The sequence below is a fragment of the Motacilla alba genome, chromosome 14, assembly GCF_015832195.1.
Source record: "Motacilla alba alba isolate MOTALB_02 chromosome 14, Motacilla_alba_V1.0_pri, whole genome shotgun sequence".
Classification (NCBI taxonomy): domain Eukaryota; kingdom Metazoa; phylum Chordata; class Aves; order Passeriformes; family Motacillidae; genus Motacilla; species Motacilla alba.
This window is the reverse complement of record NC_052029.1, coordinates 9,533,617-9,557,150: the sequence shown is the minus strand read 5'-3', so window position 1 is coordinate 9,557,150 and position 23,534 is coordinate 9,533,617. Positions and strand designations below refer to the sequence as shown.

The following is a 23,534-nucleotide window of genomic DNA, read 5'->3' as shown; positions in this document are numbered from 1 at the left end:
TCCCGGCCGCGGCACAGGGGCGGTGCCGGTCCCCGTGTGACCCGGAGGCGCTCGCTGCTCCCCCCGCCGCCGCCGCCGCCTCCTCTCCTCCCCCCGCCCGCCTGCCCGGCCGGCGCCGGGCCCCGGATGCAAGAGGCCGGCGGAGGGACGTCATTGTTCCCCGACGGACTGTAACAGTAGGCGGAGCGGGCCGGGCTGAGGCGGGGGCTGCGGCGAGGGGGACCCGGCAGCGCCGAGTCAAGCGGGGCCGAGCCAGGTAATGGGGCTGGGGGGCAGCGCCGGGCCCGGCGGCGGCCCCGGCACAACCCGGCGGCGCCGCGTGCGCCTCCCGCCTGGAAATCAATGGGCCGGGGGGAGGGGCCGGCCCGGGAAAGGGAAGGGAAAGCGACCGGCGGGAGCAGCCGGCTCAGCCCAGCCCAGCCCACCGCGCCGGGGCGCGGGCCGGGCGCTCGGCCGCTGCCCTCCTGGCTGGCGGGCAGCCGGAGGGGGTGGGACCCCCGGGCGGGGCGGGGCGCCGTCCCCAGCACGCGGCGGAGGGACCCAGCCCCGCCGCCGCCGCCGCCACCCCCTGGGCCGGCGGGACCGGCCCCCTCCCGGCGCGGCGGTGCTTCCTCGCCCGCCCGCCCTCTCCGTTACGCGCCGGGGTCCCGCAGGCGCCCGCATCTCCTTCCTTCTACTCCTGCTGCTGTCGGCGTGGGGGACTCGGCGCGGGTCCCCCGCGTCCCGGCGCAGGCGGGAGGGCGGCCGGGACGCCCCGGCCCCGCGTCCCGCCGCGGGAGCGGCGCTGTGCCCCGCCTGGCCCCGCGTTGTTCCCGCTCGGCGCGGCGGTGGCGGCTCCCGCGGCCCCTCCGCCCCGTGCCCGGGGGGCTCCGCGCTCGCTTCGCCGCCCCCCCCACCCGCGTTGCCATGGGCACGGAGCCGCCGTTGGGCGCCGCCGCCGCGGTCCTGCCCCCGGGCCGGGATGGGACGCGGGCCCGGACAGGTCAGCACGGGGCCGGGCGGCGGAGGCGGCATGGCACGGGCGGGAGCCGCGGGGCGGAGGGGCCGGGCGGTGTGAGGGGTAGAGGAAGAAGGGCGAGGCGGGAGCTCCTTCAGGGCCGGTTCCCGGCCCCCCTCGCCCGCGTGTCGGGGTGGGTTTTGTTTTGTGTGTGTTTGGGCTCTTGCCGCGCCGAGTGCGGACATGTTGCGTGCGGTGCCCGTCCCTGCCCCTGCCAGCGGCCTTTTACTGCCGGTGTCCGCACGTTTTCGGGAAGCGGGACCCCTCGGAAGGGCGGAGCGAGGGAAAGCGGGTCGGTGCAGCGGGCTTGGCGCTGGCGGGGCGGGCGGTTCGGTTGTGAGCGGGCTCCGGGGCTCGGGGCCGCCCGGAGCGAGGCGCTCGCGGGCGCTCGCGGCGCCGGGCTCGGTCCCGCCACAACCAACGGCCCCGGGACTCGGAGCTCGGAGCTCGGAGCTGCCCCGCGCCGAGCGCTCCCCGCCGCCTGCTCAGCAAGGGTAAAATCATTAATTGCTCTCGCCTGTGCTGCCTTTAATTTTGTAACGAAAGTAAAGCCGGCGCGGGGCGTGTGTTTGTGTTCTGCGCTGCCCCGGGGTGTTCTTGCTCCCGGCGGCGTGTGCGGTGCGGTCGGTGATTGTAGCGAGGTGACTCTGCCTGGGCTTCTGCTGGAGTAGTTTCCTCCTGCTTCTTGTTTCTGCCTCGGTGTTGCCGTGTGCCGCTCTTGTTTTTTAACACTCGCTGCTGGAAGTGTTCGGTTTGTACTGAGATAAAGACTCGTACTCCCTGACTGAACGCGGTTCTGTGGACGGGATCTTGTATAAAACCCTCCTGAGCTGTGATTTATTGTATGCAAAGCGGAGACCAAACATAAATATTTAGATCCGAGTATTAACTGATGCGTGTTGTGATGAGACTGCGAAAAAAGAATCTAAACAACGCTGATGCATCACTCCAAATGGGAGGAAAACAACTGTTTGTGCTGTTCTGCTCGTCAGTATCATACTGTGAGAAGTCTGATCTGGGAATAGCAGAGGGGGAAAGAGCTCAATACACATGGCAATGTGAATTTATGTTCAGCTGTGGTACAGGAGCAGAACCTGTATTTACAGTGAACAGTGAGAAAATATCTGGGTAATGTTTGTGCTACTTCATCAAAGAGATGTTACATCCAAATTAATTATATTGACAGATTTTGAAAAAGTGGTGGATCTGAGTTATTCTTGACATCCGTTGATATTTGCAGGTGTCTAGTGTTTGATACTGGTAATCAGTTGTCAAAACTAAATTAGCAGCACCAATCAGTGCTACGCAGTTGTCAAAAATAAATTTTAAAATACGTGAGGCTTCCCTCATTGGTCAGTATAAGGCCAAAGCTTTTTTGTGATAATATTCTTCTGTTTGCTTTTCACTGCAGTCTTGATTCTGGTTTTTGTCCTGCAAATAAGTTCATTATGTTGTTGAAACCCCTTCCCTTTCCATCAGGAAAAGGAGATGTCACCAGTATCTGCAATTTGGAGTCTGGATCTTACCTGAAAATCACTAAGCCCAAGAACTGTCATCTTAGTCTTTCAAATGGACAAGGATGTCCTCATTTTTCAGTCACATAAGTGAATTTTCCAATGTGTACAGAGTAGATTTTAAATTGAAAATTTAGAGGGGAAAAAAAAACCTAATTAAAGGTTCCACACATGATTTGTCTTTTTGTGGGACCAGAATTCTGCGATTTACTGTGCTTTGTTTAATCTACTAGAAGTTTCATCATTAGCAATCAAGTTGAGCCATGAATCTGAAACTGCTTCATGCTTTGTTCTCTCAGTTATTTTAGTGTTACTAAGCAGGTTATACTTTAAACCCTCAGTTAAGTTTATAGTTTCCCTAAACTTGAACAGGCCCTACATGATAGAGTACAATAGTAGTAAAAATTTACATATAGGAGTTGATAACTGATCATGTAATTATTCAGCAGCTTACTATGCTCACAACATTACATGTATTTAAAGGGGTACCTTCTTGAAACGTAATCAGCATTTTATAAAGGACTTAGTATCAGTTATTGCCTTTACTCTTGAAGGCTGAGGATTTGTTTTGCTTTCTTTTGCGGTCATCATTTTCTTTTTATAGTTTACATTCCTCTTTTGTTTTCCCCCGGCAAAACAACTTTACATAAGTAGAACTGAAAAAGATGCTTTTGAATTCAACTTCTTGGTTTATAAGTAAGCATTGTAAATGATGGGTGCAAAATACCACAAGGAATGCCACCAAAATCATATCTAAACAAATACTTCTTGGAAGGGCAGAAGAAAGCCAGGTGGAAATAAATTTGCAAGTGTTTTCTAGCTCTTCTTTCCCAAGATTTCTCAGAGCCGTTTCCCATGCTCTGTGTCATCAGGGGTGTGTGGTTCCCAGGAGCAGGAAGATGTTGGCCAGACAATTCCTCCTGGATCTCAACAGGCCAGCACTTGATTGTGCCACTGCTCACAGCTTCTTTTAAGAAAAAGATCTTGGTAACTATAGTGGTTTAAAATCCCATGAAAGTGTAAGGAATGCTATCAGTCGTTAACTCAGCAGAAGTTAAAAAAATATTGATGCAGTTTAGATAGAAAAAAATCTACTCTGTGCATTCAGTTGTGTGTTGGGTGGAGTTTTTTTGGTGTGTTTTGAGGTTTTGTTCCCTTGTTTGTAATCATTCTTAGCTGCTTAGTTCTTCAGGTTCTTTGAGGCTAAGGGGCAGGATTTCTCTTGGTCTTTCCTTTCTGGAATACTTTGGACGTTCTTATACCAAACAGAACTTTTGCCTTGTTTCAGATATGAACAATGACCATAGTTAACAAGCCAAAATCTTCAAAGTCTAAAAAATCTTCCTCAAGACGGTCTGACAAATCTATGAAACCCCGTACTAAAAAAATGACGTCTCGCACTGCAAGTTTGGGCCGGGTACCTCCTACAGAAGATCCAAACAAAGTCTCTGTGGACAAAGGTCCTGGGGGGCATATTTATTGTAGATCATCTCAAAAATCAAAGCCTTTTGCCCAAAGAGATCTAGGTAAGTGTCTTCTGTCCTTCCTCCTTTTTGTTAGACACAAAACCAAAGTAGAAGCAGGTTTTAGTTGTTGAATTGCTATAAAATGGATTGCTACAGCCAATCAAGAGTTCAGCCACAGACTTCAATCCTGTGCATCCCCTGAGGCAGCTGCAGGGATAGGTGTCGCAGAACTTGGGTTGATCTATTTACAATTGATTTGTAAAGTATTTATTTATGTAAAATCAAATAAGGGGAGCTTTTCATAATGCACAGATGTACCTAGGTCTCTTCTGTTCTGGAGAGAAAAGTACATTTTACCATGTCTATTCATGGCTTCCATTATTCACAAGTCTTTGAGTAATAACACTGCCCAGGAAGAGATCTGGTATCTGTGGGGTTACTTTTTGTGCTGCTTACTCGTGTGTCTGTTTGATTTTTCTTACTGCATAACCACAAGTGTAAGTTTGTGGTTTAAGTTACGATAAGGAAAAAACCAATAATTTAATTAAGAGATTAAAGGATGTAGAGATAAAGAAATTGGGTGCTAAAATCAGAGTGGTAGTTAGTGTCTTTTATTAGAAGAATTAAAACAGATGAATAAATTATTGTCCAAAGGAGTGTGTTGACTAGCAAATTCACGTGGCAGTGTTAAAGCTGTGCATCATGTGTTGGTGCACATGTGTTGGATATAATCCTACTTTTTAAATACCCTCTTTGAAACAAAACCAGTGCAACTCTGTTTGAAACACAAATTTCTTGCAGTTGTTAATGATGGGATTGCTCCGCCACAAAGAATTCTTTTTCCACCTGAGAAAATCTGTATGGATTGGCAACAAACACAAAGTGTTGGAGTTGGACTGCAGAACCTCGGCAACACTTGTTTCCTTAATTCTACTCTCCAGTGTTTGACCTACACGCCTCCTCTTGCCAATTACATGCTTTCACTTGAGCACACCAAGTCATGTGAGTATTTTCTAACACTGTAAATCTGTTGGACAGCTCCAAAGGTGAAAGAAAAACAGGGTTCTACGAAGAAAATTCTTAGTTGTTCTATTTTGCCTGTAGAAGCAGTTTTTGAATGCTGTCTTCAAGGTCAGAATGAAGGGAGGCATATAAAGTGAATTTGTTAATTTAATGTGCCACAGTAAAACTTTAAGAAAAGATCATTTCTTGCTTCATGTGAATAATGAAGTGCATTGTAAAGTGAGGCATTTGATGAACATTTGGCATTTAGGTTTCCTGCTGGTAGAAAGGTGATAAAATTTAGGATGTTGGCGTTGAAGATTCTTAGTCTTCACAGCTGAGATACTGCAGTGCACTAATACTGTGATAAATTATATGTTCAATGTTGACCCATTAAAAAGCCAAACATTCTAGAAAGCTCTACAAGCTAATCTTTTATGAACTCACATAGAAATCTGGGGGGGGACTGCATTGAAATTTAGGCTGATTTTATTCTAAATAATTAAGTTTGTATTTTTTAAAGCCTGGACTTTGTGTTCTTTGAATTTTGATTTTATACTTGACTTTATTAAGCCTAGGGGAGTTTCTTTTTATATCCATAAATGTGGAGTTATTTCCTAAGGCAGCTGTATGCTTTCTAGTCTGGTATCTTAATATGTATTCCTAGAAGTTGGATTGTGTTTTATTCCCATATATAAAAATTATTTCATTTAAGAGTCAGGGAATTATTGGAAGGAACCTTCAAAATTATTTCGTTCCGATCCTCTGCCATGGGGAGGGACACCTTCCAGTGGGAGTATTCCAGGCCAGGATGGATGGGGTTTTGAGCAGCCTGGTCTGTGATTTAAGAAGTTTTATTCTGTACAGTTTTGTGTAACAAAATGCCAGAAAACTGTTGGGATACTGACACCTTAGGAGAAGAGAATGTGCCACAGAGAGTGGACATTGCACCCACAACTTGAGTTATTATTATTTTGGGGTGGGTTTTCCTTTTAGCAATGTGTATTTGACTAGAATGGGATGCTTTCTTCTTTCACTAGGTCATGTAGAAGGATTCTGTATGATGTGCACAATGGAAAGTCACATCAACCAGGTCCTGTGTTGCTCTAATAATGCTATCAAACCTACATCTGTTATCAATGGCCTTAAAAGTAAGTAGTTTGATATAGGTTTATTTTTATTTTTTTAATTTTACAGTGAGTTATTTGATGCATGTAAATAATTTTGCTACTTTAAAGAAGAGGTATTTTAGAAATGTGTGTTTTCCTTCATTCTATGAGAAATAAATATATGATAACCTTCTTGTTTATTAGGAATAGGAAAACATTTCCATTTTGGCAGTCAAGAGGATGCACATGAATTCTTATGCTTCACTGTTGATGCTTTACAGAAAGCTTGCTTGAATGGAAGCACCAAGTAAGCATAAAATAATAAATTTAAATCTTTCCTAGCCCCTCTTACTACTTTATTTACTATCATGAATTAAAATCTGTGGCCTTGGTTTTCATAAAACCAAAAATTGTTTGAGGAATTAACTCTGTGCGTTCAGTCTTCTGACTTCTGACTCTAATTTATTTCCAGATTAGACAGATCTTCTCAAGCCACCACACTTATTTATCAAATATTTGGAGGATATCTAAGATCTCGAGGTACTTTTTTTAAAAATTTACTGTCTTTCGAACTGATCTGTGTCTTTTTGTCTGTCTGTAGAAAGGAGTTTGTAGTTTGACTAAAGTAATGTGTATTAATAATTTAAATTCATGCAGTTAGTCTCATTCAAGTGATGTTAAGCATTTGTGTTTTGATTCCAGTAAAGTGCTTGAACTGCAAAGCAGTGTCAGATACGTACGAGCCATTTCTCGATGTTACTTTGGATATAAAGGTGAGAATGTTTGTGAGCATGGGCTGAGATGTGTAAATGCTTGTAGAGCTTTGTAAAATAAAGTAATTTTGCTTAGAAACTTGTATTGTTGAAGCAAAACAGCTTGGTAGTGGATGGTGGTGGATTGGACTGTGTTGTTCTGTGGAAGCCATGGAAATACTCTCCATGTTTGGATTGGATTTAAGCTGGAAAAATAATAATTATGGCTAGACAAACAATGATATAATCATACTTCTCAATTATTCTACTTCAGTATGCATCTATTGTTAGACTGATGGGTTTGATTGTTCTCATTATTGATGCCAAGGCATACCACAGATACTGTCTGGCCCTGCAAAATTTATGTATTTTGAAGTGGGATCATTTTGAAATGAGGTAAATATTCAAGAGAACTCTGTTTCTGTCTCTTCCTTCACAGTGTTTGCTGGTTCACAGTAGGCCACTTAGGTATAAACTAGCAAGGTTCTCTTGTAAAGTGCTTGTAAGTGCTTGAAATTTTGCAGTTCTTGTGACTTAGTGTTCTACTTTCTTTCTACTCATCCAGGCAGTTACATCTGTCACCAGAGCTCTAGAACAATTTGTGAAACCGGAACAGCTGGATGGTGAAAACAGCTATAAGTGTAGCAAGTAAGATTAATATTAATTACACCTTAATACAAGATACACGTTCAGTGCAGTGCATGACTTGGAGGATGAGTTATCTCTTGACTTTGTTTAGCAATAAGACAGAGATGGCTTGCTGTTTCATTCAGTTTTGTTTACATAACTAATATACTGAAATCATTCAAAGATTGGGGAATAATGCACTTGTTTCTAAATTAGTCATTTTTATATTTCTGTTTGAATATTTGGAAATACATTATTAGAATTGTATTGCTCACATCAGACTTTTCTTCCTCATACTGTCTGTGCTGGGCCTTGTCAGTCTTCCTGAGTGTGAAGTTGCACACTCAGATACTCATGGCCAGAAGTTAAAAGGTGTGTCTGGTAAGTGGTGAGCTGGAGCACAGGGATATGGACAAGGACCTGGGGTGGGAGGCAACACCAGCTTAGTCACACACAGACCCACCAGAAGTTTAGTCGTTTTGTGAGCTTGAAAATAAAGGTTTGGTGTATGTACAGTGTCATTTCTGTTGCTGGCAAACTATTGTATTGTTTTCAGTTTCCTTTTTGTTCTCTACCATTATTTTTTCTAATAAGGATTACTACTGCCTGAAAACCTTCATCTCTAAATATAAGTTTCAGAACTTTATAAACCACTTCTTTATCTTCTTTATTTTTTTTCCTTATTCTGGGTGGCTTTCTTATTTTGTTTATTGGCTTTCTCCATCAGTTTGGAATTCTGTGCCTTGTATTTTGACATCTGATTTAAAAGAGGCAGTCAAATCCTTTCTGTTTGTTACTCAGCAGTGCTTTTCTTGACAATGTGAAGTGACATGTTTCAATCTTTGTGCTGATGGTTGCATTTCAGTATTTAGTCTGTACCTCCTTTGAGTGTGCAGTGAAACAAGCAAAATTAACCATTTTGTTTTGAAGGACTGCAGAGGGTTTCAGTCTTTCCAGGCAACCTCAGTACAAGAAAACTCAATATTGTCCAGTATTGTCTGCCTCTTGCAGAATGGCTGTTTCCTTCCTGTGATTTCTTTACCTTTTTTATTGCCTTATCTTTTTGACATAAGAAAGATAGATACATGTTCAGGCATTTATTTGGCTATCAAGAGATAATGTCCTAAATCTTTTGTTCTGTTGAGCTGTCCCTAATATCCTGCTACATTCTCTCTGTTAACAAAGCTGAAATGCAGTTTATGGATTTAAGGAAAGATCTAACATACGATACAAGCAAAATATCATTCAAATAGCATAAGCACGTGTGAGAGATGAAAACTTGTTTGAATTCTGGGTGAGAAAAGAATATAATGTTAGAAATATGTCTGTGCTTGTTTTAAAGGTGTAAAAAGATGGTTCCAGCATCAAAGAGATACACGATACATCGCTCTTCCAATGTTCTCACAATATCACTGAAAAGATTTGCAAATTTTACAGGTGGAAAGATCAACAAGGTATGTTTGCAGCTGGAATGCTGCTTTATCTTCTTGGAATGGGCATTTCCCAAAGATGAATACTCATTTTAAAGTTGTTCACATTTCAGGCAGTAACTACTGTGTAAGCAAAGTTGATATAACAACTTAGCAACCGTGGCTGTTACTTTCTTTTTTAATACTGGTAGAGTTCCTGTGTGACCATAAGAACATACCTTCCCCTTAAAGAGCTAATTCTGTGGAAAACAGCTCCCTGCAGCTTGAGTTATTAAATGTTGTTTCTGAGAACAGGCATTTTCAAGTGAATTGAAAAATATATTTATATAGTACTAGTCTGTGTCTTTTTCAGGCTGTTCCATGAAGTATTTCAGGATAACTTTTGAATCTTCTTTGTCTTTGTTTAGGATGTAAAATACCCTGAATATTTGGATCTTCGAGCGTATATGTCCCAATCTATTGGAGAACCCCTCATCTATGCTTTATATGCAGTTCTTGTACATAGTGGCTTCAACTGTAATGCTGGACACTATCTCTGCTTCATAAAGGTAGAGATCAGCTCAACTTCTAACAGGATAAAATTTTTGCTGACAAAGAAATTAAAATGTTATTGGTAACCACTGGTTTTAAGGGAAAACATTGCATCATGTGCTTTGTTTGCTTTGTTTTGGTATGCTTTGTTCTGCTGTGCTCTATCTGTGATGTCCTTTGGAACACATGCAATTCATCTGAAGGTATTCTGTCTTTGTTTGCAGGCTGGTAATGGACTTTGGTACCGAATGAATGATGCCTCAGTAGAGCTTTCTGATATCAAAACAGTTCTCAATCAGCAAGCTTACGTACTTTTTTATATCAGGTAATAACACCAGATGTGCTCAGAACATTTTTACTGCCAAGTTGCTGATACTTTTCTTGTTTTCAAGTCTTTTTCTTTTCACTCTAGGAAAGTATTACTATTTGTGTATTTCTGTCTAAGTGGAAATTCCCCGTGTCATTTATTACCTTTCGTTGCTTGACCTTAAACTTCTGCACTCGGGTACACTGCTATCTATCTGCTCACTGTAGCTGGCCAGTTTAGAAAAGAGGAGACATCATGGCCACAGATGGTGTGAGGCTGAATCATTGCTCTGGAAAGGACAGTCATTATCTAATCTTCAGTTCGTAGTCCTGCCTAAATCTTCCAGATGTACCTTTCATGTGATGTTCACTATTGCTGAGATTATGGGATGGGTTTAATCCAGGAATAGGCTGAAGGAAGGGCTGTGAGCTGAGGTGCCTTGTGTCCACAGGCGCTACGATCTGACGCTGGGGGAGCGAGCCTTTTACCTGCCCGCGCCCTCCTACCCGCGCTCCTTCCTGGGCCAGCGCGGGGCCAGCAGCAAGCAGCCTGCCTTCATGGGACCACGCCTTCCTCCTCACATGATCAAGGTAATTGGGAGGGGATAATAGCACCAAGTTATGGCAGCTTTTGGTGTAGGGTGGGGTTTTTTGAGTTTTAGTTTCCCTTCCACGCTGCAGGTTTCTTCACGGCCCTCGTGCTAGAGCCAGAGTTACTCAAACAGTGGCTAATCCTGTATTATGCAGCCATGCCACTTAGTTACTTTACCCTTCCAGCTCAGCTTTCTAAAGCTTGAGAGCTCTGCTCTTGAGACAATTTAAGTCCTGTATTAATGCCTGAATAATTTAAATTTTAAAAGTAGTCTATTAATGCCTAAATAATTTAAATTTAAAAAGTAAATATCTGCCCTGTCCCCATCAGTGTCACTTTAGTTGAGACAGTGATAGAATACAAATTGTCTTGCTCCTGAGTACTAGGAGAATTATTCCAGTGTTGCTGGAGAGTGTTTAAAAAGTAAAATAAATATTTTTTGAATAGCTTTAGTCAATGTTAAGTTGTTTGGGTGGGTGTCAAACTGATGCTCATTTGATACCAAAGGTAGGATTTACACACACCCATTGGACGTGCATGTATATTGGGAGGAAAGTGAGGTTTCTTCTTAGGTATTGAGGCAATCTGTAGAACTATTTAGCATGAGAATTTAATGTTGTAAAACTTCCAGTGCTGTGTGTTTGAACATATCCATCTTACAATCTCCTCAAATCCAGAGTTCAAGTCGTTTAAATGGAAATGGACCCTTAAAAGAGGATCCCAGTACTGTTGGTGTTGCTGTGAAAAGGCCATCTTCAGCTCCACCAACAGCCTGTGTTCAAAACTGGGCAATTTCCAGGCCTTCAATGGCAGACCCTTCCAAAACCCAGAAGATCACGATCAGTATTCACAACAAGCTGCCCCCCCGGCAGGCGGTGCCGCAGGCGGAGTGTCCGAGCAGCGCTGTGGAGGAGGAGGATCTGAAGCCCCTTCCTTCAGCCACAATTACAAACTCTTCTGCAGCAGAGCCTACCTCAAACCTCTCCACAGTGTCAGTTGCTACTAATGTCTCCAAGCAGGAGGTTCCTGATGAAATCTTTGTTGAGCCAGCAGTGAATGGAAACCCTAAGCTCTGTTCTGATAACATGGTCCCTTACGGTGCAGAACCTTCGGGAAAATCCGAGGAGTCAAAGGGCTTGTTCAAAAGGCATTGCAACGTCATATCTTCCAATGGAATTCTGATTGGGAAGGTGGTCCGTACATTGCATAATTCCCATTCGTCCTGTCAGAATGCTGAAGAAAGATCCCAGCATGAGCTGCCAAAAATTGATTCCCTAAATGGTGCTATTAGTTTAGATAATGAATATAAAGAAAATGGACTGAAACTTGATGATTCCACTTGCCAAGTCCAACCCATTAAACCTTCTGAGATTTTCTTCTCTAAAGCAAATGGAGTGCTTGAAGCGGTGAGTTGCGTTTGTTCATCTGCACTTTCTCACCTATGATATATTCAATATTCATGAGCCCAATGTGGAATACCAAGAAAACACAGCACAGATTCATTCTAACCCTTTGTGCTGTTATCCCACTGAATTTGCCTAACATATGACAATGTCAACATAAGAGAAGTTCAGGGAGATAATACTTCATAAGTTTCATAAAATCCATTTTTGGGGGGTGGGGGTGACGTGTCAAGTGGGAAGAGTGCAGGTATCTCTGTGATCTTGTGTAACATCTGATGTTGGAAGTTTGTCAGCAGTAGTTTTCTACTAAAAACAGCTTTGTCTTTCTCTGTGTTAACTTCTGTGTTTTAATTGTAGATGCCTAAAGCTTTGTCACCAGATCCTCAAGGTATCTTAGAATCACTTTCGTACAGCCAGTTGAACAGCTTGTCGGAGGAAAAGAGGTAAAATGACTACACTGATTAAAACAAGATTTCATACAAGTTTATTACTATTTTACCCATCTACTAGTAATACTTAAGAGATTTACGTGAGTACAGAGAATTCCACACTGTGCATCTGGTATTGCAAACATCAGCACTGGGCACACATTATTCTGGTACTAAATACAGGCAGATGCCTCCTGTAAAACTTTCACAGGATGTTTTTACATTTTTCTTCTGTTGTCTGGAATACTTTTTCTATTCCCCTTTCCTTTTTTTGCATCCTAGGATGAGTAAATGTAAATTCCCACAATCTGCTCTCCCACTTGGGAGAGTGGGAAATCTGTGTGTTTACCTTTTTTCTAACTGGGGGAAGAGCAAATACAGTTGTTCTGGCTATTGATGAGATTCAGAGCTGCAAGTGGAAGGAGCTGGATGTGTTGGGGATGGGTTTTTTAAGGCAAGACCTGCAGAACTGAGAGAAGGAAAACTTTCCATGGGAACTGAGGGAGGTGTAAGAATGGTTTTCTGAAGTCAATGTCTTTCAGAGTTTTGCATTAGCCACGTTTTGGGGTTTTTTTAGGAGATTTTACTCCTAACATCTTTTAGATGGACTTTTTCAAGTTAAAAATATGTTTTTATTTTTGTGCAGTGTCTCTGGACCTCAGAAATCTTCTGACAATGACGGAGTTACAGATACTGTAGTGATGGAAGCACTGTTTGCCTATGAAGAATCCAGGAAGGTTCCTTCCAACTTTAGCTGTGAGGTTGAGAAACTTTTTACTCAATCAGATTCTGAAACCATTTTTACCAAAGAAGAAGTTGCTGAAAGTATTATAACAAAAGCTGATAATGCACATCTCAATATCAATGGTCAGCACAAGGTTAGGAAAAAATCCTTGGACAATGAAGGTGAATTCCTTGGGCAGTGTGAGTCTGAAGACATCAGAGATAAAGACAAACTAAGAAGATCAAAAGAACCTGAACTCATTTCAAAAGAAAATCCTTTGTACATCAAAGGATCTCCTGAGAGCAAAGAGAAATTAGGGCAAATTTCCTCTGTAAAGCCTGACATTGAATGTAGTTCTAAAAAACTTGCATCTCTAGATATTACAGATAAATGCCAAGATACAAAGGACATTTCTAATAACTATGTAGAGGTACCACCCGTTAATGACTCTTCTATTACAAAGCTGGATAAAGTATTGGAAAGTCAATTTTCTAGAGCAGATGAGGGACTGAGTAATAAAATATATGAAGATGATGACAAACATATGAAAAAAAATAAGAAAAAAATCCATGACTCTAAAAGAACTGACAAGGAGCACTACCGGAGGAAGAGAGAAAACTCGGACACTGAGGAGAAGGAGAGGCAAACCAGAAACAAACCAGATGATCATTCCCACAGGAGGAGGAGCTCTCACAGCATGGAAACAAACAAGCAAAGCCGTCACAGGCAGGAGTATTGCAGTGAGAGCAAGTACAGATCCTCCCACAACGAAAGAAACAGTCCCAGTAATGGCAGGAGCTCAGGAAAATATTCTCGTTACAGATCCCGAAGCAGGGAAAGGACAGATCCAGACAGGAATAGGTATTATTATTCCAAAGGAGACAGACCTTGGATTAGAGAAAGATACTATCAGGATGAACCACGGAGATGGGAAAAATGCAGGTACTACAATGATTATTATTCCTCCCACGGAACAAGGGATGGCAGGGAGAGGAGGTCCTCTCATTGTGATAAAGACTATGACAAACTGAGCCAAGCTTACAGCAGGTCACACAAGGATTACCATTGCAAAAGCAGATGGGCTCACAGCACACTCTCCCGAGAGGAGGATGTGCATCACTTCAGCAGCCACAGAGCAAACTTCCACCATTGTTCAGTACCTCAGCAGCACGCGGAGAAATACTCCCGTGAAAGGCACGCACCTCCACCGGTGTCGGCTCACTCGAGTTTTGAGGACTCTTCCCGGGAAAACGAAAAAGAAAAACTAAGAAATGGCAAAAGAAAATACTCCCACCAAGAAGAAAGTGGAAGTGACATAGAAAAGAAATGCCGAAAGACAGATGACCAAAGAATCAAAAAGTATAAGAAGGTCAAGAAGAAAAAGAAGTCCAAAGATAAACATCGAGAGAAGGATTACAAGTAAGCAAGGATTCCAGCATAATCAGCAATTTTTTCCTAATTATTTTCTGGGTATTTCTCATGTCTGCCTTTTTTTCGTTGTTTCTAAGTAACTTATCTGTCATAATGTGACGGGATCATGTTATTAGGTTGGCCAAGAGAAGATAGGAAAGATGTTGCTGAATTGTGTTAGAACACTAGAGCTGGACAATGTAGACAGAATAACATCTGCACACCGTTCTTGATTAGGTTACAATTTTAATTTTTTTTTTTAATTCCCCATATGCTGTTAACAATTTGCGTGCAAACCACGACCTCTTGTCCTTCATTCTGAGGGCTTATTGCTGCATCTAAATTAACTTAGATATGCAGAAAGTACCACAAAGTAGCAGACACTCTGCAAGTCGTCACCTGTGGTAAATAAATAACATTTCATATATACATCAAGTGCCACATCTGTTTTTTTCTATTTTTAACTTGCATGTTTCCTTCAGACTTTATGATTTGGATTGCTCTGTGCTCCACTTTGACAATGACAATCGCAAACATAAGAAAAAGAAGAAAAAGAAGAAGCACGACAGGAAACTGAAAGACTTATTGGAATATTTAGATCCTCGTTTCCAGAAGAAAACATGGGAGAAGAAGGAAGAATCCCGTCCTCCAGATGATCATTCATGTGAGCAATACAGAAACCAGGGCAGTAAACAACCCTACAAGGAAGAGAAGCCTTCTGGTGCAGGTGACAGCAAGAAATACAGCTCCATGGCATCCACTGAGTATGTCAGAGGTAAGGGCCTGGGATGTTGGCAGGACTCCTGGCTGTTCATAACCATCTTTAAATGCTTGGGTGATGAAATCCCTGGGTTTTATCACAGCTTCCAAACAGCACTGTGGCAGGGGGTTGGAAATAGATGATTTTTAAGATCCCTTCCAATCCAAACCATTCTATAATTAAAATAAAATACTACAAACAGTGCTGGTTGCTCACTCAGAATAACAGGAGTTGGTGATAATACTGAAATATTGTTGGTCCAGGTGTAGCTCTGCCTTCTCCTAAGCACAGCTGTCAAACCTCCAGAGGACACTTCACAATTTAACACCTGGAGAGTGTTAAATTCCTGCTATTGTTTTATTCAGTTGTGGGTTTTTTCTGTTAGTATAGGCTGAACAATACATAGAAGTGGGCTGAGGAAACAGCTCTTTCCCAGTTTTTGATATTTGAAAAAGTCTGTCTGGTACTTCTTACAAAAAACCCAAATATGAATTTGTGTGCCTGACTGAATTTACACTGAGCTCTCAGCTGTTGCTTCTCATAATCTCAACTTGGGCTCACAGTAGATAAATTAATTAGTTTAAATTAATTAGCTCTAAAATTATGCAATGAAGATGATTGCACACTGCAACAAATTCAACATCTAAAATCAAACTTGACAACATTTCCCATGAAATTTTTGCTGAACAGAAGTGTTTATTATAGAAATAAAACCTTATTAAATGCCTGTTATCTGACATAAACCAGTTACAGTTACTGATGTATTTTAATAGAAAACCAAAACAATCCCCTAACTATTTTACTCAAAGCTAAGTGAAGTAATCCCTGAAGAAGACAGCTCGCTATCCAAAAACAAGTTTAATTGTTAAATTCTCTACATTTTTTACCTACCCACAATTTAAGAATTGGGTTAATGGTCACTGACAGTCCTGTTCATTTCTAGTTGTGTTGAAACTGTCAATATAGCACACAAAACAAAAAAAAATTGAGAAGTTTAATCTTGAAATTCTGGAAAATTAAAATCCCTTTCATGGGGTTTCCACACTTAGGCAAATTGCCACAATTAGTGCACTGAATTCTTGGACTGAAAAGTTTGCTCAAGGCAAAGGGGAAGTGCATTTGTGGAAAACTGATTGTATTTTAAGACACAGATAAATACACAAAAGTTGTATTCTAAAAATACAGAGTGGAGGGAAAGGTGATTGTTCACCCATTATTCTTAAATGAAAAAAAAAAATTAAGAACTGAATTGAGGTCTTTCAAATCCTAATGTTGTAAAAGGAGACTTCTTTTATGATACTCATGTCCACAATAACCCTTATTGCACTAAAGGGGTCTGTTCTAGCTGACCAGTCAGGAACTAAGCAGAATAAAATGCTCGTGCTCAGTAGTGGTTTGGCCTTGGTGATTCTGTGGCCAGCAGATGGCAAACTCGGGTTTTTCCGAAGTCAGGTTTAGTGAGGAATTCAGTGTTCTGCATCTCCTCGCTCAGGGCAGGGCACTGAGGCTGCTGCGCCTGCAGGGAAGGAGAAGGAGAAGGAGAAGGAGCTGTTTGTTCATTGCTGAACAACACAAGGGGGACACCAGGGCTGGCAAAAGCAGCTTGAGTCTCGAGAATTTTAGTATTTCCTCAAGTCCGTGGATGTTAATTAGCTCCATCTTCTGGAATGTCAGTCCTTTTTTTCTAAGTGGGTCTCAAGTAGTATTCTCTGATGGATGGAAGCTGCTTTCAAGAGAGGCCACTCTGGCTGTGTTTTTAGAGTATTGAATGTCTCAAGGTGGGGACAGGCAAGGGACCACTGAGGAATTGTGAGGTTGTGCCTTTTCACCCAACTCCTGTTATTTTGAATAAATTAATAAGGATGAAAACAGCCAGTGATAAGTTGTTTTTTCAGAAGAGTTTATACAGGAGGGGGGAAGGAGCAGCTTTGAAGCAGTTCTTTCCTACATGTTCTCTCCAGCAAGTTCTGAAGGTTCTGCTTTTGTGGCTGCAATTTGGTCAGCCTGACCACAAGACTGTTACTAAAACAATGCTGCTTTCTAGGCAAAACTTCAATTACACTGGATTCAGCCACGGTCCAGCTCTTGCTGTTAAAGCAGGTGGCTCTGGCCTAAGGCTCTGTACAGTTCTGCAGCCTTAGCCTAGAACTGGGGTGCAGCTGGATCCTGTCCTGAGGGAGCAGATGGAGCTGGGGCAGCTTTGAGCCTTGTCTTTTAGAAATCAAGCCCCTGAGACTTTAATGTTAAATGTCCCAGCAGGACTGACCTTGTTTCCTTTTTGTCTTTCAGATGTGGAGCTGACTGATGAAAGCCTTCAATACTCAGACTGAACCCACCACCAACCCCAAGGACTTCTGACCACCAACCCCCACAACCCTTCACCTTCAAAACCAACAACTTCTCATCATCAAAACCAACGACTTCTTACCTTCAACGACTTCTTACCTTCAAACCTGACATTACCAATAGCGACCATCAAAACTTAGGATTTATTATCAATTACCATCAAGACAAAATCCAGTCATAAGTGGTGCTTAACATTTCTGTACAGAATTTTACCATATAAGAACTTTTTTTTAGTTTTTAACTTGAGACTTTCTTTTTTAAAATATACTTCTAATCCAAAAGGGTGAAAACTTTTTACAACTGCTGAACATTGTAAATTACCACATAAATATCTCACTGAGCTGAGATAATGCCCTGGAATAGACCATCTCAAATGCTGCTTAATTACAGACTCAGGTTGACTTTATGTTATTCATGTAATGTTACTCCAAGTTAAGACATCTGGTGCAAGAGCGACCAGGAATTATAAAAGTTGCAACTGACAGTCTGTATATTTAATTTAAAGACTTATTTAAAACTTCACAAGTTTTGCAAGAGCTTCATTTTTTTTTTTCTGTGGTCTGACACTAGAAACTAATTTACTTCACATTTGAGTTATATTCAAGATCTGAAGAAAATCTTCTGGTTTTCGACATTGTGAAACAACAAATATGCAGTTCTGAATGTATCTCTCAAGACTATTTGTATATTGTTCCATATGTTTTTATTACATTTTCTTAATATACTGTCATTTGTCTTAAGTCTCAGTTGTCTGTTTTGTCTCTCTAAAGTGTCTAGTTACAGACAAATTCATACTGTGATTTTTATTTTTATTATTAAATGCTATCAAACTGTGATGCACTTATTATTCACTGGTCCTGCATCAGGAGATGAGTGGGGAACCTGTATTAAATACAGTTCATCTGAATAATCTGTCTGGTTTATACAAGCTGTGTTGTTCAGAGATGTCTAAAGTTTGATCTTTGTTTTTTTAAAGATAAAAAGCACTTGCCCCACTGTAAATATATAGCATGTAAAATTTATATAGTATATAAATACAGCAAAGTTAAAATGGATTTTCACTTGAGTTTTACTTGAGTTATTTAACATGCACTGTGTCACGGGAGCTGACAGCTGTCAGAGTGCGTTTGACACTCGAGAAGTCACATCCTGCTCTCAGTGTAGGGGAGAAGATGCTGTTGGTGTGAGCCAGAGAAGATCAGTCACTGGGACTGCAGCTGCCTGGACAAGGATGCTGAAGGCTTCTCCTCTCAACCTAAAGCTTCCAGAGCCAGGCACCAGGCTGGGAGCTCGGCAGGAGCTTGGTATTGTGTATGACAAAAAAAATCAAACACCACAAAACCAAAACTAACAGGAAAAAAAAAAAAAGGCAAAAAAGGGCAAGGTTACTGTCTCACTAAATAGTTAAAAGTAATCTTTTGGTACATGGGGAACACCATAAAGCCAAAGCATAATGTACCTGCATAATGTTCCTATGGCAACAGTAATGTGACTTACATAAAGTAACGTGGCAAAGTAACCAACATTCCTGTCCTGTATCTGGCTTTTTTTTCCTCTTTTGTCCTCTGGCTCCAAGGTTTGGTGTCTTGTCCTTTGTCTGATGAGTAACTCCAGCAGCACTGTCTCAAAGGAGTCTGTGTTGTTCTGTGCCTCCCTTCAGAGCCCCACAGGCAGCAGCTGCCCCGAGTGGCTCTGGAGCAGGGAGGGCACTGGGTGACACTGCCCAGAGCTGTGGAGCAGCAGCACCTGTTTCTAATTGCTAATTGAGGAAACTAATTAATCTACACCAGGAGCAGAGATCCGCTTCCCCCCCTCACATCTGACAAACTCCTGGCAGGGAACTGACAAAATAAAACGCCTCAATTTAGGGTGGCTCTCAAGGGAAACCTGCTTTTACTGGAGTCACACTCGTGGTAACACACTTTACTGAAACATTTTGCAGTAGAAGGGTTTTTTCTCTGAAAAAATTAAACCTGATAATTTAAATTACTGTGCCTCAGGGTAGGGAAAGGAGGCCTTTTACGTACAAGAGCAGTTTTAAAATTAAACCTTAACCTCTTAAGAGTCAGCTATTGCCTCCCATGCATTCCTGGTAAATGAGGAGACAGGACAGTTTCACACTTTATTTTTGAGAAAATTGACAGATTTAAGCAACAGGTCTTAATGATAAATGAAAACATTAATATTGCAGTGGCTTTACATAAGAACATCACCGTTATAACAATGATTGATACAGAATATTTGTCATGCAAATCACTTGTATACACGAAGTAATACTCATATCAATACATACCTGTACAGTATTTACATTTTATATTTAAACTCTAGCTAGAAACATTTTCCAAGAAAATATAGAAATGAAACTGGTAAGCCACAAGTCTTAATTTGTAGTATCTGGTCTACAACAGACCTAGCTTTCCCAGCAAGCATATCTACATAGATATGTAATAAATCTTAAAAATATGCAGTTTTTTTAATATATGAAGCATTATAAATGCTGCTCACTTTATAAAGGTTCCGTTTTGTACCAGTTTAAAATGGTTCAAAATGCTAAGTGATGCAGAGCTTATTTTGTCAGAATATTGTAAAATTTAAGTCAGTCCAGCTGAGCTTAAGTTTTGTGTACAGTTCCCTCCCAGCTGCACTGGCACCGTGGCTCTCAGTGCCCTGCAGCTGTAGAAGGCAGGGCCAAAAGCAAAGAGCTCAAGAATTCCTCACGTTTCAGTGCCACGGGAAGGGAGACTGTTGTCCCCAGAGGACTTTTCCTCAGCATGGCCAAACTGTAACAGATCCTGCTTTAGGCCACCAAGCAGCCACTTTCAGTAGCCACCCCTGGACTTGAAGCCCAATAAAAAAGGGAAAGGTTGAGAGATTTTTCTTCACTCTCGTGGATAGTACCTGATATGGCCAAAATTTTCACAAGCCACTTTGTTTTACTGGCCTCGTGGCCAGTGGAAATTTTGGGCCAGTTTCACTCCCTGTTAATACTGTTACAAAGAACATTTGAAATCAAATATAAACACACACAAAAACGCTATTCCATTAGCTTTGGTAAATTAAATAGATACACTGAGCACCACAAGTAGCTGTTTAAGATGTTGCATTTCAATGCTAAGAAATAAAATATTTCCTGCTATAATATCCTCAGTTACATGTTACTCTAATAATTATTTCTGCCGGATATAAGAACTTCAAACTAAATACAGCAAATGAACTGTCAAGGCCTTTCCTTCATGCTCATAGGCAGGCATCCTCACCTGGTTAAATAAATAGATTTCCTCAAAGGTGGTATTTTGGAAAATAAAAATTGATACAAAAGTGCTTCATGGCTTATTAATGCTTTTGTAATCTCACATTTCTCCAGAAATACTGTATTTGCTGCCTTTCACCTTTATGCTCACTAGTACCACTGATTTGGCTTGTCACTATTTGCATTACAAATCTACTTGTCCAAAGCTAAGACTTGATGTAGGCAGTGCTTGAAACAAAATGTCACTGCAGAACAGAAGACTCAAAACAAGTGCTGGCAGCAGCTCCATCGTTGTGCTGCTTAGCAAACACAGGACACACAACTTAATTAATTTCTATAAAGAGTTTAAATGTGTTGCATTAAGAAAATATATCCCCACACTGACACTTACTCAAGGATTCTACCTCCTCTGGCTGAGTTTTACTCCTTTGGAAGCACTAAGATTAAAACATTCACCCAAGCAATTCCACACACCCTGGGAAAAATCTAAAATGTAGGGAAGTTTACTTTGTTCTTTTCCTCTCAGCCTCTTTTGCAAACATGCAATAAAGCAAAACACTCACAAGGCCGACACTCCATGCAAAACAAGGCAAATCAGTAAGACAGAACAGTGAAACAGACTCTCCCCTACAGTTCAAAGGAGACTTCAGACAGATCAGCTTGGTAAGTCTGTGGGTTTGCCAGTGCAGCACATCCCTACAACAGACCCAAAGGTGCTCCTGTAACCAACAGGCAAAGCTGCTTTAACATTTTGGGTCTCCAACACATTCACTGGCACAGTAGGCACGGCTCAGGTTCAACAAGTTTGGGAAAAACTGAGCAGTAACAGAAGCAGCAGAGTCAAAAGCTCCCACTTTTTACCCCCGTTGTGGAATTAGGGGCTTTACTTTTAAGAACAATATGTGTGCTATCAACAGAAAAGCACTGGAGTGGAATGTGCTGCAGCAGTTGATGTGTTCCTGAGAGACCCAGCAGTAGGACCTTCACAGGTTTCAAAAACAGACACATGCCTGTGGGAAAGTCTAGCTGCACCAGGTAATCAATACTTTATTTTTTAGTAAAAATGTTTTTTTTCTTCAATTTCAATTGCTGTAGCACAAATCTGAAAATCGCCTTTAAGAATGCACTAAAAATACTGAACTTGTACAAACTTGCACAAACTCTCTATGTCCAAAGTTTGTTATCAAGCAAAGGAATGAATCCTGCTTGCTTCACTCTCTAGGGCTGCATCTTACAGGGACAGTTCACCTTCCTGGCTCTTCCCTTTAAAAGCATATGAAATTATGTGGGGGTGTTTTCACATGCAAGGCCTGAAATCACACAAGCCCTGTCATCTCTCTCCTTTAGTAGCAACTTAGTGTTTGATAATCAAACTACAGCATCTCAAACATAAGAAGGATGTTACTATATAAAAAGCAGATTAAACCAGTCATTAAACCTTAGTGTTTGTTGTGAGTGTATGAGCAGACAGGAACGAGCTTTAGCCAACTGGCAAACACCAGACCACATCTGGTACTTCATGTCATGGCCACAGTCTCAAACCTCTGCTGCTGGGCCCTGCCTGTATTTCAGTGCACACCGACAAACCCTCTGGCACCACGAGGTACCTACTGAGCTGCCAGGCACCATGTTTCTGAAGGAAAGCTATTTCCATAAAGGTAGGAGAGGAATCCTGAATGAAAGCTGCACTCAGCTGTTACTGTGAACACACACGACTGAGAACTGCCCTTGGGATTGTGAGGTTTCTGCTTACAGGAAAACGCAGTGCCAGGTCATGCTGTGCTCCACTGTTAGTGCTGCACTTAAGTGAGAACTCAAAAGTCTTATAACAACTCCTTCTTTTATGGGAAATGTGCTCAGGTAACAGGTAGAGGACATTTTAGTGTTAGCCCTGCACTCCTTCCCTCCCAACCCAAGTAAACTAGAGTTGTCACTAACATAAGGGAGAACAAGGCTTCCATGTGTTCAGTTGAATTAAGTTCCAATATAATAATTCTCTGGGATTTGAAACTTACTTCAAATTATATACCAGTAACTATTTACCCTGAAAAGTTCTGCCAAGTTTTTATGCCATAGTAAAATGTGTGTATATATATATATGTATATATATAAAATTTACAGTTGTCTTCATTTAGTTTGTCCAATTTCTTCTATCACTCCACAGTATGCTCAGTTATAGGTTGATGCAGGTCTGCAAGTTGCTGCTCATGTTCTATTTCTTATTTGCAATTCTTCTTTTCCTTGTTGCCAGCATATCATAAAAGGGATCCCTGCTGATACTTGCTCTGGAGGAGAAAAAAGGAATCATCAGTTTGGTTAATAAATACCTGTTAACTATTTCAATAGTTTTGAAAACTAGAACTTTTGTTCTCTCTTCCTCGTGGATGACTCCACACTCTTAAGATGGACGGCTGACTTCTAAGCACCACAACTATTTCTTTAGCACAAGGTTCCATTCCACTGTGACTCGTTCAGAGCTCACACCTTCACATCTTGGCCATTAATTATTTCTTTAATAAAGAAATAGTGTGGGTCTGCTTAGAAACCTTCCAACATAAAGTCAAGCTGTGGAAGTTTGTGTACATGCTTAAGATACATGTCATTAAGTTAATTATTGGGTGAAGTAAGAATCTAATAGAATTAGGTTTAAAGACAATTCACACAAGATTTTGCATTTGCATAGAACAATAAATCCATATTCTCCTCATTTGAGTTAGCAACAATATTTCCTTAGGACCACACAGTAACAGATTTGTATCTTGATCCATCAACCCCACAGAGCTCACTGTTAGTCCTCCAGGACATTGCCACATCACAGTTCTTCCAACAAGTTACAACAAATTCTCTTCGTATCACGCTCCGAAAAGAGCTTACACTTCATTTCTGA

The 23,534-nt window shown here is 41.6% G+C and overlaps 2 protein-coding genes across 5 annotated transcripts in view; one reads left to right on the top strand and one right to left on the bottom strand.

The window, feature by feature from the left end:
* The first annotated feature begins 65 nt into the window (after window positions 1-65).
* On the top strand, window positions 66-19,910 carry USP42 (ubiquitin specific peptidase 42). 3 transcript variants are annotated; one of them, XM_038151791.1, is made up of 17 exons: window positions 66-256; window positions 3,800-4,037; window positions 4,779-4,979; window positions 6,020-6,130; window positions 6,293-6,395; window positions 6,561-6,628; window positions 6,791-6,861; window positions 7,406-7,488; window positions 8,810-8,921; window positions 9,305-9,445; window positions 9,653-9,753; window positions 10,187-10,325; window positions 11,004-11,732; window positions 12,087-12,172; window positions 12,804-14,300; window positions 14,774-15,066; window positions 17,341-19,910. In XM_038151791.1, exons 2-17 carry the CDS (start codon window positions 3,809-3,811, stop codon window positions 17,379-17,381), a joined length of 4,005 nt encoding a protein of 1,334 aa, XP_038007719.1. In that variant the 5' UTR covers window positions 66-256; window positions 3,800-3,808; the 3' UTR covers window positions 17,382-19,910. The 3 variants fall into 3 exon arrangements, with proteins under 3 accessions (XP_038007719.1, XP_038007720.1, XP_038007721.1); XM_038151792.1 differs by lacking the exon at window positions 66-256 and adding an exon at window positions 847-982; XM_038151793.1 differs by lacking the exon at window positions 66-256 and adding an exon at window positions 994-1,130.
* The window catches only part of CYTH3 (cytohesin 3), a 49,165-nt gene continuing 45,131 nt past the window's right edge, over window positions 19,501-23,534 (bottom strand). For both annotated transcript variants that reach the window (XM_038151797.1, XM_038151795.1), the window contains one exon: window positions 19,501-22,932. In XM_038151797.1, coding sequence (XP_038007725.1) covers window positions 22,860-22,932 — 73 coding nt within the window. In that variant the 3' untranslated portion in view covers window positions 19,501-22,859. The remainder of the gene's footprint in view (window positions 22,933-23,534) is intronic.

Coding starts and splice junctions, on each gene's coding strand:
- USP42 (XM_038151791.1), top strand. CDS start 3,809: ATGACCATAGTTAACAAGCCAAAATCTTCAAAGTCTAAAAAATCTTCC. Junction 8,922..9,304: donor CAGGTGGAAAGATCAACAAG/GTATGTTTGCAG, acceptor GTCTTTGTTTAG/GATGTAAAATACCCTGAATA. Junction 12,173..12,803: donor AGCTTGTCGGAGGAAAAGAG/GTAAAATGACTA, acceptor ATTTTTGTGCAG/TGTCTCTGGACCTCAGAAAT.